General features: G+C 39.7%; 1 protein-coding gene across 1 annotated transcript in view; it reads right to left on the bottom strand.

The window, feature by feature from the left end:
* Positions 1–12,801, bottom strand: part of sort1a (sortilin 1a) — a 35,204-nt gene extending 22,403 nt beyond the window's left edge. Inside the window, exon 1 of the mRNA XM_067431423.1 lies at positions 12,420–12,801. Coding sequence (XP_067287524.1) covers positions 12,420–12,671 — 252 coding nt within the window. The 5' untranslated portion in view covers positions 12,672–12,801. The remainder of the gene's footprint in view (positions 1–12,419) is intronic.
* Positions 12,802–13,592: the final 791 nt, after the last annotated feature.

Raw genomic sequence — 13,592 nt, forward strand, 5'->3', positions numbered from 1 at the left:
ACGTTCAAATCTGCTTGAGCCAAGTGACTGCTCTGTAATGTTAGTCATCTGTGTGTTCACCTGAGGGTGAATTTCAACATCCTCTTCTGCTCTGACAAGTCCATATGACGAATCTACACTACATGCTATAGGACCACTTTCCTTAAGAAACCCTGGACCTGAGAACCAGTTGGTTAGGGGTAAGTGGGCTGCTGCCACAAACCTAGTAGCATGATCTGCTGGGTTCTGTTCAGAACAGACGAAATGCCATTGGCTAGGTTCCGTGTTTTTTCTTATGCGTGCAACCCTATTAGCCACATACATGTAGAATCTTCGTGTCACATTGTGAATGTAACCAAGCACTATACGACTGTCAGTGTAGAAATGGATGTTGTTAAGCTCTGTGTCAAGTTCTTCCTTTATGAGCTCCATCAACTCAACAGCCAGAACTGCTGCACATAGCTCGAGTCGTGGAACAGTGTGAGCAGGGAAAGGGGCCAATTTGGATCTTCCCATTACAAACCCTACATGAGGCTTCCCATTTGAGTCTATTACTCTTAAGTACGCTACTGCAGCAATAGCTAAAGTAGAAGCGTCTGAGAAAACGCACAGCTCTCTGTGCTGAGCTCCAAATACTGATGTTGGAACGTAAGCTCTGGGTATTTGCAGTTGATCAAGCTCGGCCAGAGATGAAGTCCATGCTTTCCATTGGTCTCCTTTTTCTAATGGAAGAATGGCGTCCCAATCCTGTTGCATAGTTGAAAGTTCTCTTACTAGAGCTTTGCCTTGCATGGTGACTGGGCAGACAAACCCGAGAGGATCATACAAACTATTGACTGTTGAAAGGATACCTCTTCTAGTGAAAGGTTTGTGATCCTGAGAAACTCTGAATGTAAAGCAGTCCGCTTTGAGGTTCCAACTTATGCCAAGGCTGCGTTGGAGGGGTATTGGATCCTTATCAAAATCTAAGTCTTTGAGATCTTTGGCCCTCTCACTAGATGTAAAAGCTTCCATAACTGAAGCACTGTTGGAGGCTACTTTATGCAGGTTCAGACTTGACCTCGCCAACATTGTCTGTGTGCGCCTTAAGAGATCAACAGCTTCTCTTTCAGTAGGGACAGATATGATGCCATCATCAACATAGAAATTGCGGAGTACAAAATCCTTGGCGTCCGTTCCGCACTCCGATTCACCACGCTCTGCCGCTCGTCTTAGAGCGTATATAGCGACTGCTGGCGAAGGACTGTTGCCAAAGACATGTACAGTCATTCTGTAATCAATGATTTCCTTTTCTGCACAGTTGTCTTTATGCCAAAGGAAACGAAGATAGTTGCGATGCTGCTCTTTTACTTTGAAACAATAGAACATTTGTTCTATGTCTGCCATCACCGCTATCTTCTCCCTACGGAAACGCAACAGCACTCCTAATAGAGTATTGTTGAGGTCAGGTCCGCTCAGTAAAACATCATTGAGGGAGATCCCTCCACACTGCGCACTCGAATCAAAGACCACCCGAATTTTGTCAGGTTTGTGGGGGTGGTAAACTCCAAAAATTGGTAAATACCAACATTCTTCTCTGGATTGCAAGGGTGGAGCAGGTTCTGCTTGTTTGTTTTCAATCACTTTTTGCATGAAATCAAAGAAATGCGTTTTCATTTTTGGTTTCTTTAAGAGAGTACGCTGTAATGAGTTCAGCCTCTGCATAGCTTGCTCTCTGTTGTTTGGTAGTTGAATTCTTGGAAAACGGAATGGAAGTGGCGCCACCCAGTGGTTATCCTCGTCGACATACACCTCCTTGTCCATTATTTCTAGGAAGATTTTATCCTCCACAGACAAAGCAACTTTATCATCCTCTGGAGATAAGAAGAACACATTCTCCTTCAAGCACTTTGTATAGCTCTCACTAGATTTTAAACGTTTGAGAGAACATGGTGGATCAGGTAAGTATGACAAAAGAGGTGACTCCCCCCGTTCTACAATGTTGATGCCTTTTGTGCATGGAGAGAAGAATGAAGTTCGTCCATTTGGAAGTATGTTGGTCTTGTAAGCGTTCACACTAGACTGCCGATGAGTCCCATCAAGACAAACTTCTCCCACTATTACCCAGCCTAAGTCCAAGCGTTGTGCATAAGGTGTATCTTGGGGTCCATTGTACTGCTCACGCACTTTGTGTACACTAAGAATGTCTCGTCCCAAAAGCAGAAGCATAGGAGCGCTAGGATCTAAAGGTGGGATTTTCTCTGCCACCGCAGTGAGGTGAGGGAAATGCAAAGCTACCTCAGGCGTAGGAATCTCAGATCTATCATCTGGTAAGGTGTTGCACTCTAACAAGGGCGGAAGAGCAACTACAGTTTTCCCATCAAGCGACTCAATTGAAAATCCACTTACTTTCCTCCCCGCCGTGGACACAATGCCTGAACACGTCTTCAGTGTATAGGGGGAAGACCTGCTTACGATGTTGAACAGATCAAAGAACTGTGACTTTGCCAATGACCTATTACTCTGTTCATCCAGTACAGCATAAATACATTTGGCTTTTTCACGTTGGTTAGAGGGATAAACCTTTACGAGACAAATCTTCGAACACGACTTGGGTTTATTAGCTTCTCCGCAAATCTCAGTGCACTTGTTGTTAACCTCGGCAGTGTCTTCCTCTGTTTTTTTCTTGATTTGGTCTGCTGTTGATACCGATGCTTCAATAGACCACGGAGCAGGACCCGGATGCATGGCTGCATTGTGTCGGTCACTGTCACATTCTCTGCACTTAACAGATGCTCTGCAGTCTCTTGCAACATGCTTAGTGGAAGCACAACATCTAAAACAGATGGACTTTTCCTTCAGATGAGCTTTTCGTTCGTCTAGGTGTTTAGTTCTAAACGTGCGACACTTATGAAGTGGATGAGGCTTATTGTGTATGGTGCAAAACTTATCTGGATCTACATTCTCATCTGGGTTTCCGTCTTTGTTTGGTCGTGCAGCCATTATTTCAGTTTTCTTGACGAAGACAGATGTTCTGTTATTTGACCTCACAGCTCCATCAAATTTTGAGTTGTTCAAACGGCCGGTTGTGGCGAGTGCAAAACTAGGATCGTTTCTAGTTCTTGCTTGTCTACAAACAAATTCGACGAAGAAGCAGAATGGAGGAAAATACACATTATGGTCCTCCTTATACCTGGAACCTTGTGTAATCCATTTGTCTTGGAGACTGAATGGCAGCTTTTCTGCGATGGGGTTAACTCCCCTCGCTGTATCAAGGTAAGCGAGTCCGGGTAAACGACCACTCTGCTTTGCAGATTGCAGTTCAAGCAACAAGTCCCCAAGATCTCTCAGACGATAGGTGTCCTTGTTTGTGATGTGAGGGAAAGCCTCAAGTCTCCTTAACATTGCCTGCTCAATGACCTCTGGACATCCATAACAGTCTTCAAGGCGACACCATATCATTTGCACTCCTAAAGCAGGGTTACTGACATGAACGGATTTAATTCGTTTGGCATGTTTAGATGAATCAGGACCGAGCCATCTGACGAGAAGGTCAATCTCCTCTCTACTAGTTATACTGAGTTCACTGGTTACAGCTTGAAAAGATGTTTTCCACGCCCAGTAATTTTCCGGACAGTCATCAAATTGGAACAAGCCTGAACTCACCATTTCTTTTTTCAACAAATATGTAGTGAAGTCACTAACTTGTGGTGGTGCTGGAGTAGAGCACCCAGCTGGGACTTGAGAAGGTAGGCCCGATTCACGCTGCATTCGTACTGGATAGTTTTGATGCCGTACTTCATCAGCTCCATCAAATGGCTCAATTTTTACATTTGAAGGAAAACACTGAAAGTCGTGTTGAATTTTCTGTTCCTGGCTCATAGGAATTGTTTCAGCATTCGAGTCCTCTTTTGCCATTGCACAATGAGAAGTAATTGAGCCTGCAGCATGACTCTGAGTCACATAACTTGCATTCTCACTTGCATGTTGGGAATTAGGAGCATTTTGTAGCTGTGAGTATTTCTGCACATACTCTTTGGTGCGTTCAGCTCTGCTTGAGATGAACGATTCTTTTCCTAGGTCGACACTGGCTTCATCTTCTCCATAACCCGCAGCTTCGTAAACCTCTGCCTCTGTAGATGCTGCTACAGCTTCTTTCTGCAGTTGTAACACATATAAATCAGCTTCAACCTCTGCTTTTCTGCGTGCTGCTTCCGCTAGTGTTTTCTGTTGATGTTCTTCAATTTCAGCTCTCTCTCTCATAATGCTGGCTTCCTTCTCTGCATAAGAGGCTTTTACTTTGTATGATGCTGCTTTAGCTCTAGCCGTGGTTGCCGCTACACTAGCTGAAGATCTACTTGAACGATGTGATCTGCTTGACCGTGATTTTGTTTCAAGAGCTTGATCAGCTTCCTTGAGAGGCTGTGACTCATCCATCTTGATATTATATTAACTGTCAGCTGGACGAAATCAAGTTTGTTTGTCCTCACCCGCCGTGCAGACGATCTTTTACTATTCTGTCCTGGCAATAGTGTTCTGAACCAAGCGCTGACAGATAGCTAACAGAAATAAAGCTCCATCACACGTTCTTCTTTTGTGCTTATGTGATGCACACTTTACTTTACTGTAAAACTGAAAAGAAACACAAATATACAAATTACAAAATGGTTCACAAAATACAATGGATATTTTTCTCATTCCCAAACATCCACTTACACATTTAAACAACTAAATAAACAACCGATATATATATATATAAATATCTATATATATATATACATCAATGATCAATCACATGCTTGAGGAAAAAGATCACACAACTCAATTAGCATAATAGCCGCTAGATCGCGCTAGCTTTCAGCATTAAACATTGATCCCTAAGCCTCTCAATAATGACCAGCTTTAACTTAACTTACGTAATAATACTACAGTTGTTGTTTAATATGAAATTTGTAACTTACGATCGTATCTACTCCAAGGATTAGACAGCAAACAATGACGTGGTTCTAAACGCTGGTCACCGAACACGAGTATCTTCTTCTACTGCTTTACGAGCTTCCTGTTGCGTCCTATCAAGCAGTGTGATAACATTTTTTGCCACTAGGTGTCACACCAGGACTACTTAAACAAATCCAAATACACTTACAAACAGAAACTAACACTGCACAGAACATATTTACTTTGTTAGCACATATTACAGGTCTTAGGGTGAACAATTAATCCGTGCAAGTTAATACACAGAAAAAAAATGTTTGCTGTGGTAATCTTTAATCAAATTCTGAAAAGTTACCTCCGGTCTAGAAACGGCGTTCCTTCTCAGCTAATGTCAGTTTGATGGCTTGAGTTTTAAAATGTGTAACCGCTCCCTTCTACCGTTCATCTGCTATGAGCACGAGATGCTGGAGACGAGGAGCGCTTAGGTAAAACCCTGCCCTCTATTCAATATTCAGTTTCACTTGAAAATACGTCACAGCACTGAAGAAAACTCACTTGCTACTTCTGGTTAACTGGGACTAAGAAGGGAAGATGTGTTCAGAGTTTTGCTGACGGGAAACATCGAAAGTTTAATTATCCAAAATAAAAGTTTGTTTGTGTAATATATGCGTGTGTACTGTGTATAATTATGTATATAAATATATATTCATTCATGTATATATTTAATACATATTTGTATACTATATATATATATATATATATATATATATATATATATATATATATATATATATATATATATATATATATATATATATATATATATATATACACACAAAACATCAAAAGGCCAATCAACCATGGAAGTCAAAACTGAGTGCAATCAATACATGATTTTAAAAAGGTAAAGTCTTAAAATGCTGCCTATGCATTATGTTTTGGCACAAAAAAACACTCAGAACTGGAATAAATAAAGCAAAAACTTTATGAAGAATCCCATCCACCCATATTCAGATCCATTTTCTAATATTTTACGGTGCATATGGACATGTTTGTGGAAGGAGGCCTCGCATCGCACTTGTTTCTACAGATCACAGCCTCTCTTCATTTCTGCAATTCCAGCCAAACCCCTGGAGATCAATGACCATGTCACAGAACACTCCGCTTCTCACTTCTCCTCAGTGATGACATCGTTTTAACTATTTTTACACATTTACCCTTTTTTCTCTTAAAAATAAGGCGTACAAGGTCCAGGGAAGCAAAAAGAACCGCAGCATTCTTGAAACTCACTAGCGTTCAGGCCCAATGGAAATTTGCACTCTCACAATCCAAAGTGTGAACAAAAGTTTCCATGTTACCAACCAAGCCAACGTCCTTCTGATGCAACCCACCTCAAAACAGACCCTGAATGGTACATGTGTTCTAGAACAGCAAGAACAAGACTTCTAAAACACCTGCTTAAACTCCACGGCCAGTGTTCTTTCTCAATAATGTGTCTTTGAATAATGGATACAGTGGTTGCCTCTCCATTCCTTGCCATATTTAAACCAGAAGGAAAGAAACATGCTGACATCTCTGTACTGGCCAACAAAACAGGCTTGCCAAGAATGGCCTGCACCACGCCAACCAGTCTTCTTCAATGGGGGATTAAAGAGTGACGAGAGAAGACATTGTGAGCATACTTCAGTTTGGAGAAGACCAAAGTACACATGACTCAAAGTAAGGCCCTAAACAAACTCTATGGCTCTGCCCTGAATGCAGCCCAATACACTTATTGTTCAACTTTAAGTCCACACATTGGTGATGTAATGCTTTATAGATTGCTGGACTGGTTAGTGCAACCCCGGGGGAACTAGGGATTATGCAGAATAAAAAATTAAAATAAAATAAATTTTGGCATAGTATTAGTGTGTTTGTGTGTATGCGAGTATGTGTCTGGCCTAAGGCAATGGTATGGTACACACTTCTTATTGGTTGTGTGGTAATCCTGGCCAGGGATTCAGACTCCTTGAATCCCTACAACCATTAAAGGGCTTGAAAACTGGTCACAGGTCAACGCTGGATTACTAAAGTCTGTTTTCACAAAGTTGAGTGATACAATCAACTGATGGTCTAGTGGGGATATTTGCAGAGAAAAGCCATCCTGCGGGGAGAGAGTCGAATGATATTAAAGCATGTCTGCTCCGTTAAGACTTGGAGAGGCCACCTGAGCGTGAGGCCATGGGGCCCTTGAAATCCTCCAGAACAATAACATTCAGACACAGCAGACAGGCTTTTCCTGGAAAAAAAGAAATCTCTTAAATATACTGTTCAATGGCAGAAATGTATAGAAACTTCACTCCTACTCCTTTCCATAGTCTTAGCTCAACACATCCCCTCCAGTAGACATGTTAGAACCACAAGGAACGTTGTCCGGGCTGCTTTTCTGGCATCTCCCCAACCATTTCGGAAAGGACAGAAAATGTTTTCTCTGTACATTCTCCCCTGCACTAGGAAGGGGAAAAATCTGGACATCTTTCCCTTGTGTTGAACTGGTAAACAGTCTTTGAACCCCATGTCCAGCCAAAAGAAGCTTTAGACACGATCCAAATGGCTTCACAGTCTGAGGACCAACAACAAACATGACTTCATTTCTAGACAGTACATTTTTTTTATATGGGTTTAATAAGAGACACGACTCAAGTCAGTCTCAAAATAAGTGCTATTTAGACAGGTGGGTTAATGCTAACACGTGATTCAAAAACATGCACAAAAATATCCTGGAATCAAGATCCTAAACCATGTTTTCCTAACTGGAAAGCCACGCAGAAATGGGTAAGAGGTCAGCAGTTCGTTAGATGGAGCCGTGTTTGTGTTTTCATTGGACTCACATAAATAACTCCCTACTGGCACAACTTGGATTTAAACATCCAGAGCGGAGACTTAAAAAGTCTTCCAGCCTCCACAAGAGCATCTCAAATTATTCAAACTCTAACTTCATCCACAAAGCTGTTTGAACATGTGTAACGGTATAAGTTCACGGAGACTTCATTAAAAGAAACTACAGGCAGTTGTTAAAAAGACTTTATTGTGAGCTCGTAACATTTCTAATTGCTCTGGCAGGTCATAAATTCCACCGGCAGAAGTCGATCAGCAGCCAGTTTTCACATCGACTGACCACAGACTCTTGTGCAACACTGTGGTTTGTTGCCCATTTTGGACTGGAACAGAGCTGGAATATTATACTTAGCTCTGCAAGCATCCTAAATGTTGCTTTTTAGATCATAAACACGATGCTGCTTCAATGATAACAAATTCTATTTTAATTATCAGTAAATCATTGGCTAAATAGTGTTCATTGCAAGTTTTGTTGGATATCATTAGACACAATAAATTGTGACAGTTTGTGACAAATTTTTGACAGTTCACCCAAAAATGAAACCATCCAAGGTGTATATGACATTCTTCTTTCAGACGAATACAATCGCAGTTATATTAAAAAATGTCCTGGCTAATCCAAGCTTTATAAGAAGTGAAGTGATGCTTTTGTGTAAGAAAAATATACATATTTATCACGTTATAAAGTAAAACATGTAGCTTCTGCCAGACCCCCTTCCGTATTCAACTTACAATAAAACTGACACAACGCATGACGTTGGACATAACATTCGCATTTGAACCGGGAGGCGGTACACTTAGATATTTTACTTTATATGTTTTAAATATGGATATTTGTCTTACAAAAACCCATTGCTTCACTTCAGTATACCCTGAGCCATGTAGAGTATGTTTATGAGGGATGGATGAGGGATTTTTTAGGCTTCAAATTTTGGGCTCCCATTCACTGCCAAATCTATTGAGACCAGAATAATATAGACTTACAAAAAGTAAGGATGCATCAAAATTTCAGCAACCAAAAATATTCAGCTGAATCAATGATCAAAGATGTGGTCGATGATTTCAACCGAATTTGGCCTGAATATTTTCGATTGCTGAAATTTTAGTGATGTTTAAATTGTGCTTTTCTGATGACACATTTAGCATCTATTTTTTTGCACACAAAGTAGATAAGCTACAACAAGCAAACAGGAGTGACATATTTCCAAACGACCAAAAAATATGCTGGAGTAGCAATATGGAAAATTTGTTGAAGCATTTGTTAAGTAAGGGATAATGTACACCGAGCCGGTTGTGATCGCAGAATAAACACCGACAGAGTGAACAGGACCCCGACAGAGCGGAGGGGTCTTGCATCACTCTGAAGGGGTTTATTCTGCGACAACAACCGGCTCGGTGTACATTATCCCGCTTATTACACGGCTACTAGTCTCAAATAAATAATTAATACACACAAAATATTGTCTTGAGATTCAATATTTTATTAGCTCTTCCGCAAAGCTTCCGCAAAGAAAAACAGTTCCAACCTGCTTTAAGCCTTTATCTATTGCTGAAGATTTGCCATATGCCCTTGCTAAATGTTGAAAATGAATGCTGAAAGGGTTAGTTCACCCAAAAATGAAACCAAGCCTATGATTTACTCACCCTCAAGTTATCATAGGTGTATATGACATTCTTCTTTCAGACAAATACAATCGGAGTTATATTTAAAAAGTCCAGACCAACGTTAATCCAAGCAGTAGTTGTAGTTGTGTTTGAAGTCCATAAAAAATGCAGCTGTCCGTCAAATAACGTGCTCCACACGATGATGGATTAATAGAGCCTTCTGATTCGAATCGATGCGTTTGTGTAAGAAAAATATCTAGCCTATAATAAAAACGTTATAAAGGAAACCTGCCTTGAAGTCTTCCATTGTAACCCACGGCTGTTTAAGCCACAAGATGGCGCCAGCGTTAAGCATAGCAGTAGTACCGGTCAAGATAACTCGTAGTACCCGTATGAGCGGTTGTTATCTGGAAATAACATACCGCTGGAATGCGCGATTGACCAATCAGAATCAAGTATTTCATAGAGCCGTGTAGTAAGATGAAATATCGAAAGGCTCAGGAACTTTATTATGACGGTTTTACTTATCACATGAGAACATGACAAACTAAACTGCATAACACAAATGAAGATATTTTTGCTGAAATCCAATGTACTCAGAAAGGCCTCCATTGGCAACAATGACATTGACATCAAAAGGCACTAAAGACGGCGTTACAAAGCCCATCTCACTACAATGGCTCGCAAAAAAACAACAACTAAATAATGACTTATATAGTGATGGCCGATTTCAAAATGCCGTTTACTGAAGCTTCAAAATTTTATGAATCAGCGTATCGATTCATGATTCGGATTGTGTGTCGAACCGCCAAACTGCTGAAATCATGTGACACCGGCGATCCGAATCATGAATCGATACTCTGAATCATAACTGTGCGAAACTTTGTTTTGAAATCGGCCCATCACTATACAAGTCGTTATTTAGTTATTTTTTGGGCACAAAAACGAATTCTCGTCGCTTCATAAAATGATTGTAGAGCCACTGTAGTGAGATAGGCTTTGTAACGACGTCTTTAGAGCCTTTTATGGGTCTTGAGAGAGGAAATAATATTGTTGCCAATGGAGGCCTTTCTGAGCAATGTCTTCCGAAGATAAACTAAAGTCTTACGGGTGTCGAACGACATGAGGTTGAGTAATTCATGACAGAATTTTTTTTTTGGTGAACTAACCCTTTAAGGTTGAACCATTGGAGTCACAACAATGTCTTCACTACCTTTCTGGACCTTGAAAGTTTCAATGACGTTGCTGCTTATGGGTGGTTCAGAGAGCTCACCCGATGCATCCCAAAAATCTTAATTTGATTTCCAAAGAAGAAAGAAGGTCTAACAGGTTTGGAACGACATGAGGGTGTGTAATTAAAGACATAATTGTCCTTTTTGGGGGAATTAACCCTTTAAAATAGCAATGTTGAGCGGTTTGGATGTACATGCTATGAAATCCCCACTTCAAGAGTGGCCTTATATAAATATTTTAATCATAATAAAGATTCAAAACAGCCTCTAACAAAAGGAACTTTACAAGTACTGTTGGCAGGAACTTTACAGAGCATGTATTCATGTAAATTGATGTTCAAGAAAATCCAAACAGGTGTTAAAAGTCCTGAAACTGAATTTAACAAGGAGAAGTTTCTGAGAGATGTTGCCTTTAAATACTTTTCCCACTGTTGTCATGCCTCGAGCCTTTTTCCCGTTTCAGAAACATTCCTTTCTTGGAGGAAGCATTTCACTTCAACACTCATTTATGCTGGACGGAATGTAAGAGGACGAGAGCCAAAAACACTGGCCATAAAAGAACTGGCTCTGTGCGCTTTCTTAACAACAACAGTCTTTCTCTATCAGCACTTAGGCTAAACTCATGACTGATTGCCTTAGCTTTCCCTGAAATCTCAAAGTGCTCTGTATTTGGATAAATAGAGGGGATGCTTCCCACAGAACAGGACTGATATGAAAGATATAGATTGGCATATATGTAGTGTATCGTTTACCAATAATGCCTGCCCAGCAAGAGGTCACACCAACTGCTGGTAAAACATAATTGATGTGCTCGGGGGAGAGGGTTAGATAGGAGAGATACATATAGAGAGGCAGCATGTTTACTGATTTAAGGGTTAGTGATCAGCCATGTGCCGCTGTAATGAATGAGCTCTGACTAGATCTAGTTAAGCAGAATCACCTGACCCTTCCGTACATAAATACAGGAGAAACATCTCACATCAGACAGCACATCAAGAGGATAAATGCATTTGTTCTCTTGGCATAAAGATAAAATCTCTGGAATGTCTTAAAGAAAAATCAAACAAAAACTGGCCCATCGAATTATAAGGTGATACACGCTGAGGGATGTTTTCATTAACCACCTGGACAACTTCACAAACATAATTTTAATTTAGAATTAATTCCATTAGAGACATGAAAGCCTTACGATGTTAGTGTGGTGAGGCAATGAATGCTGTGTGGCATTTGAAGAAAAAAACGACTGAAAAATAACATTCACTTGCTGAGAAAGGTGATGTAGGTACATTATTAGGTAATCTCAGACCTAAGGCCAGTAGTATGATCTCACCTTTGTGATTTATGGTCCCTAGAAATTTAGAAAGAGCTTCCAAAGAATTATACTTTCAGAAAAGGAGAGAGAGAGAGAGAGAGAGAGAGAGAGAGAGAGAGAGAGAGAGAGAGAGAGAGAGAGAGAGAGAGAGAGAGAGAGAGAGAGAGAGAGAGAGAGAGAGAGAGAGAGAGAGAGAGAATACTAACTTTAACAAGTGTAAAGTAAAAACGGGGGGGGGGGGGGTCGTAATAAATACATTTAAAAATAAAATTATATGCACAAAGCTTTTCATTATATTAGGCTAGTTGAGGGAAATGTATCCTCAATTCTACATTCAGAAAGGTAAAGAAAAAAGCTATAACTTTAACAAGTGTAACTAGTCAAAACAGGGGGAGAAAGCATTCAAACAAATATTTAAATTACACGATTTTCATTATACATTTCATTATCACATTTGAGCTGTGATATGAGTGTAACGAGTAAGAGATGTTTTGACCTACCGTATGAGTGCTGTTTTTTAACGTAGAATCATAGCCGTGCAGTGATTCACACTGATTTTGTGCGGATTCTTCACTCCTTTTCATCTTGCCATGATCCGGCTGTAAATCTCTCAAACTGAGCAGATTTCGTGATTTGTGACTCTTAAGAAACCTGGTTTGCTCACTCCTAGAACTGCTGGGTCTCTCTTCAAAGTCCATGCAAAAAGCCACTGAGAATAACACAACCAAAACATAGCAGAATACGCTGCTCATGGTTTCCGTTTAATGTGCACAAAATTCTTCTGTCTAAAAATCCATAAATAGCAGGTTTATTGGTAAGAGAAGAGAACGTGCAGTGTTTACACTCTGACGCATGTCTGTAGAGAAGCCGCTGTTCGCACTGCTAAACTCAACTCCCGGATTGTTCAAGATTAGGATGGCCCGTCCATTAGAAACGCCCATTTTCATGAATATTAATTAGGGCCCGCTGACGTTTCCTGGTAACCTTTTGCCATAGGTTTACACTCCAAAGAATTAACATTAATATTGATTAGAAAATAGCGACATTACCCAGCAATTTACCAATGGCGAAGGACTAGTTTATGAATATTAAGAGACAAGCATTCACTATACAAGAATTGGGTTAACCACGCCTTCTGTTGACCAACCTATCTTGCAAATTATGTGGAATCTTCCGAATTAAAACGACAAAAAACGTGTTTGATTATTTGCCGGTCTTAATGAGCTGTGAAAAGTGGTAAAGTTTTATTTGAACGTCATCCTTACCTTTTTTATTGCATTAATATTATTGTAAGCCTTCATACTAATAACATTTGATATTACAAAAACTGTCTTATACATTCATTTATAATCACTGTATATATTATTTTTTACTTTTATTGAATACATTTAATTCATAAAATTTCACTGTATATTAAATAACAAATGATTGTTTCTACATATTTTAAACAAAGGCCATTAATAAAATGAATAGTCATGAAATTGACCATTTTAACTTCCCTGTACAAAGACCTAATATATATTTATTTATATGTACATATATATTTATTTATAAGAATAGATTATATTATATAATAACAATTGCACTTCACACAAAAAATTGCATTATATTCTCACTCACTCTCACTCAATTTTGGGAATTTGCATGAAATTAATACTGTTGTACTTTAATAA

This window comes from Pseudorasbora parva, chromosome 22, assembly GCF_024679245.1.
Source record: "Pseudorasbora parva isolate DD20220531a chromosome 22, ASM2467924v1, whole genome shotgun sequence".
Classification (NCBI taxonomy): Eukaryota; Metazoa; Chordata; class Actinopteri; order Cypriniformes; family Gobionidae; genus Pseudorasbora; species Pseudorasbora parva.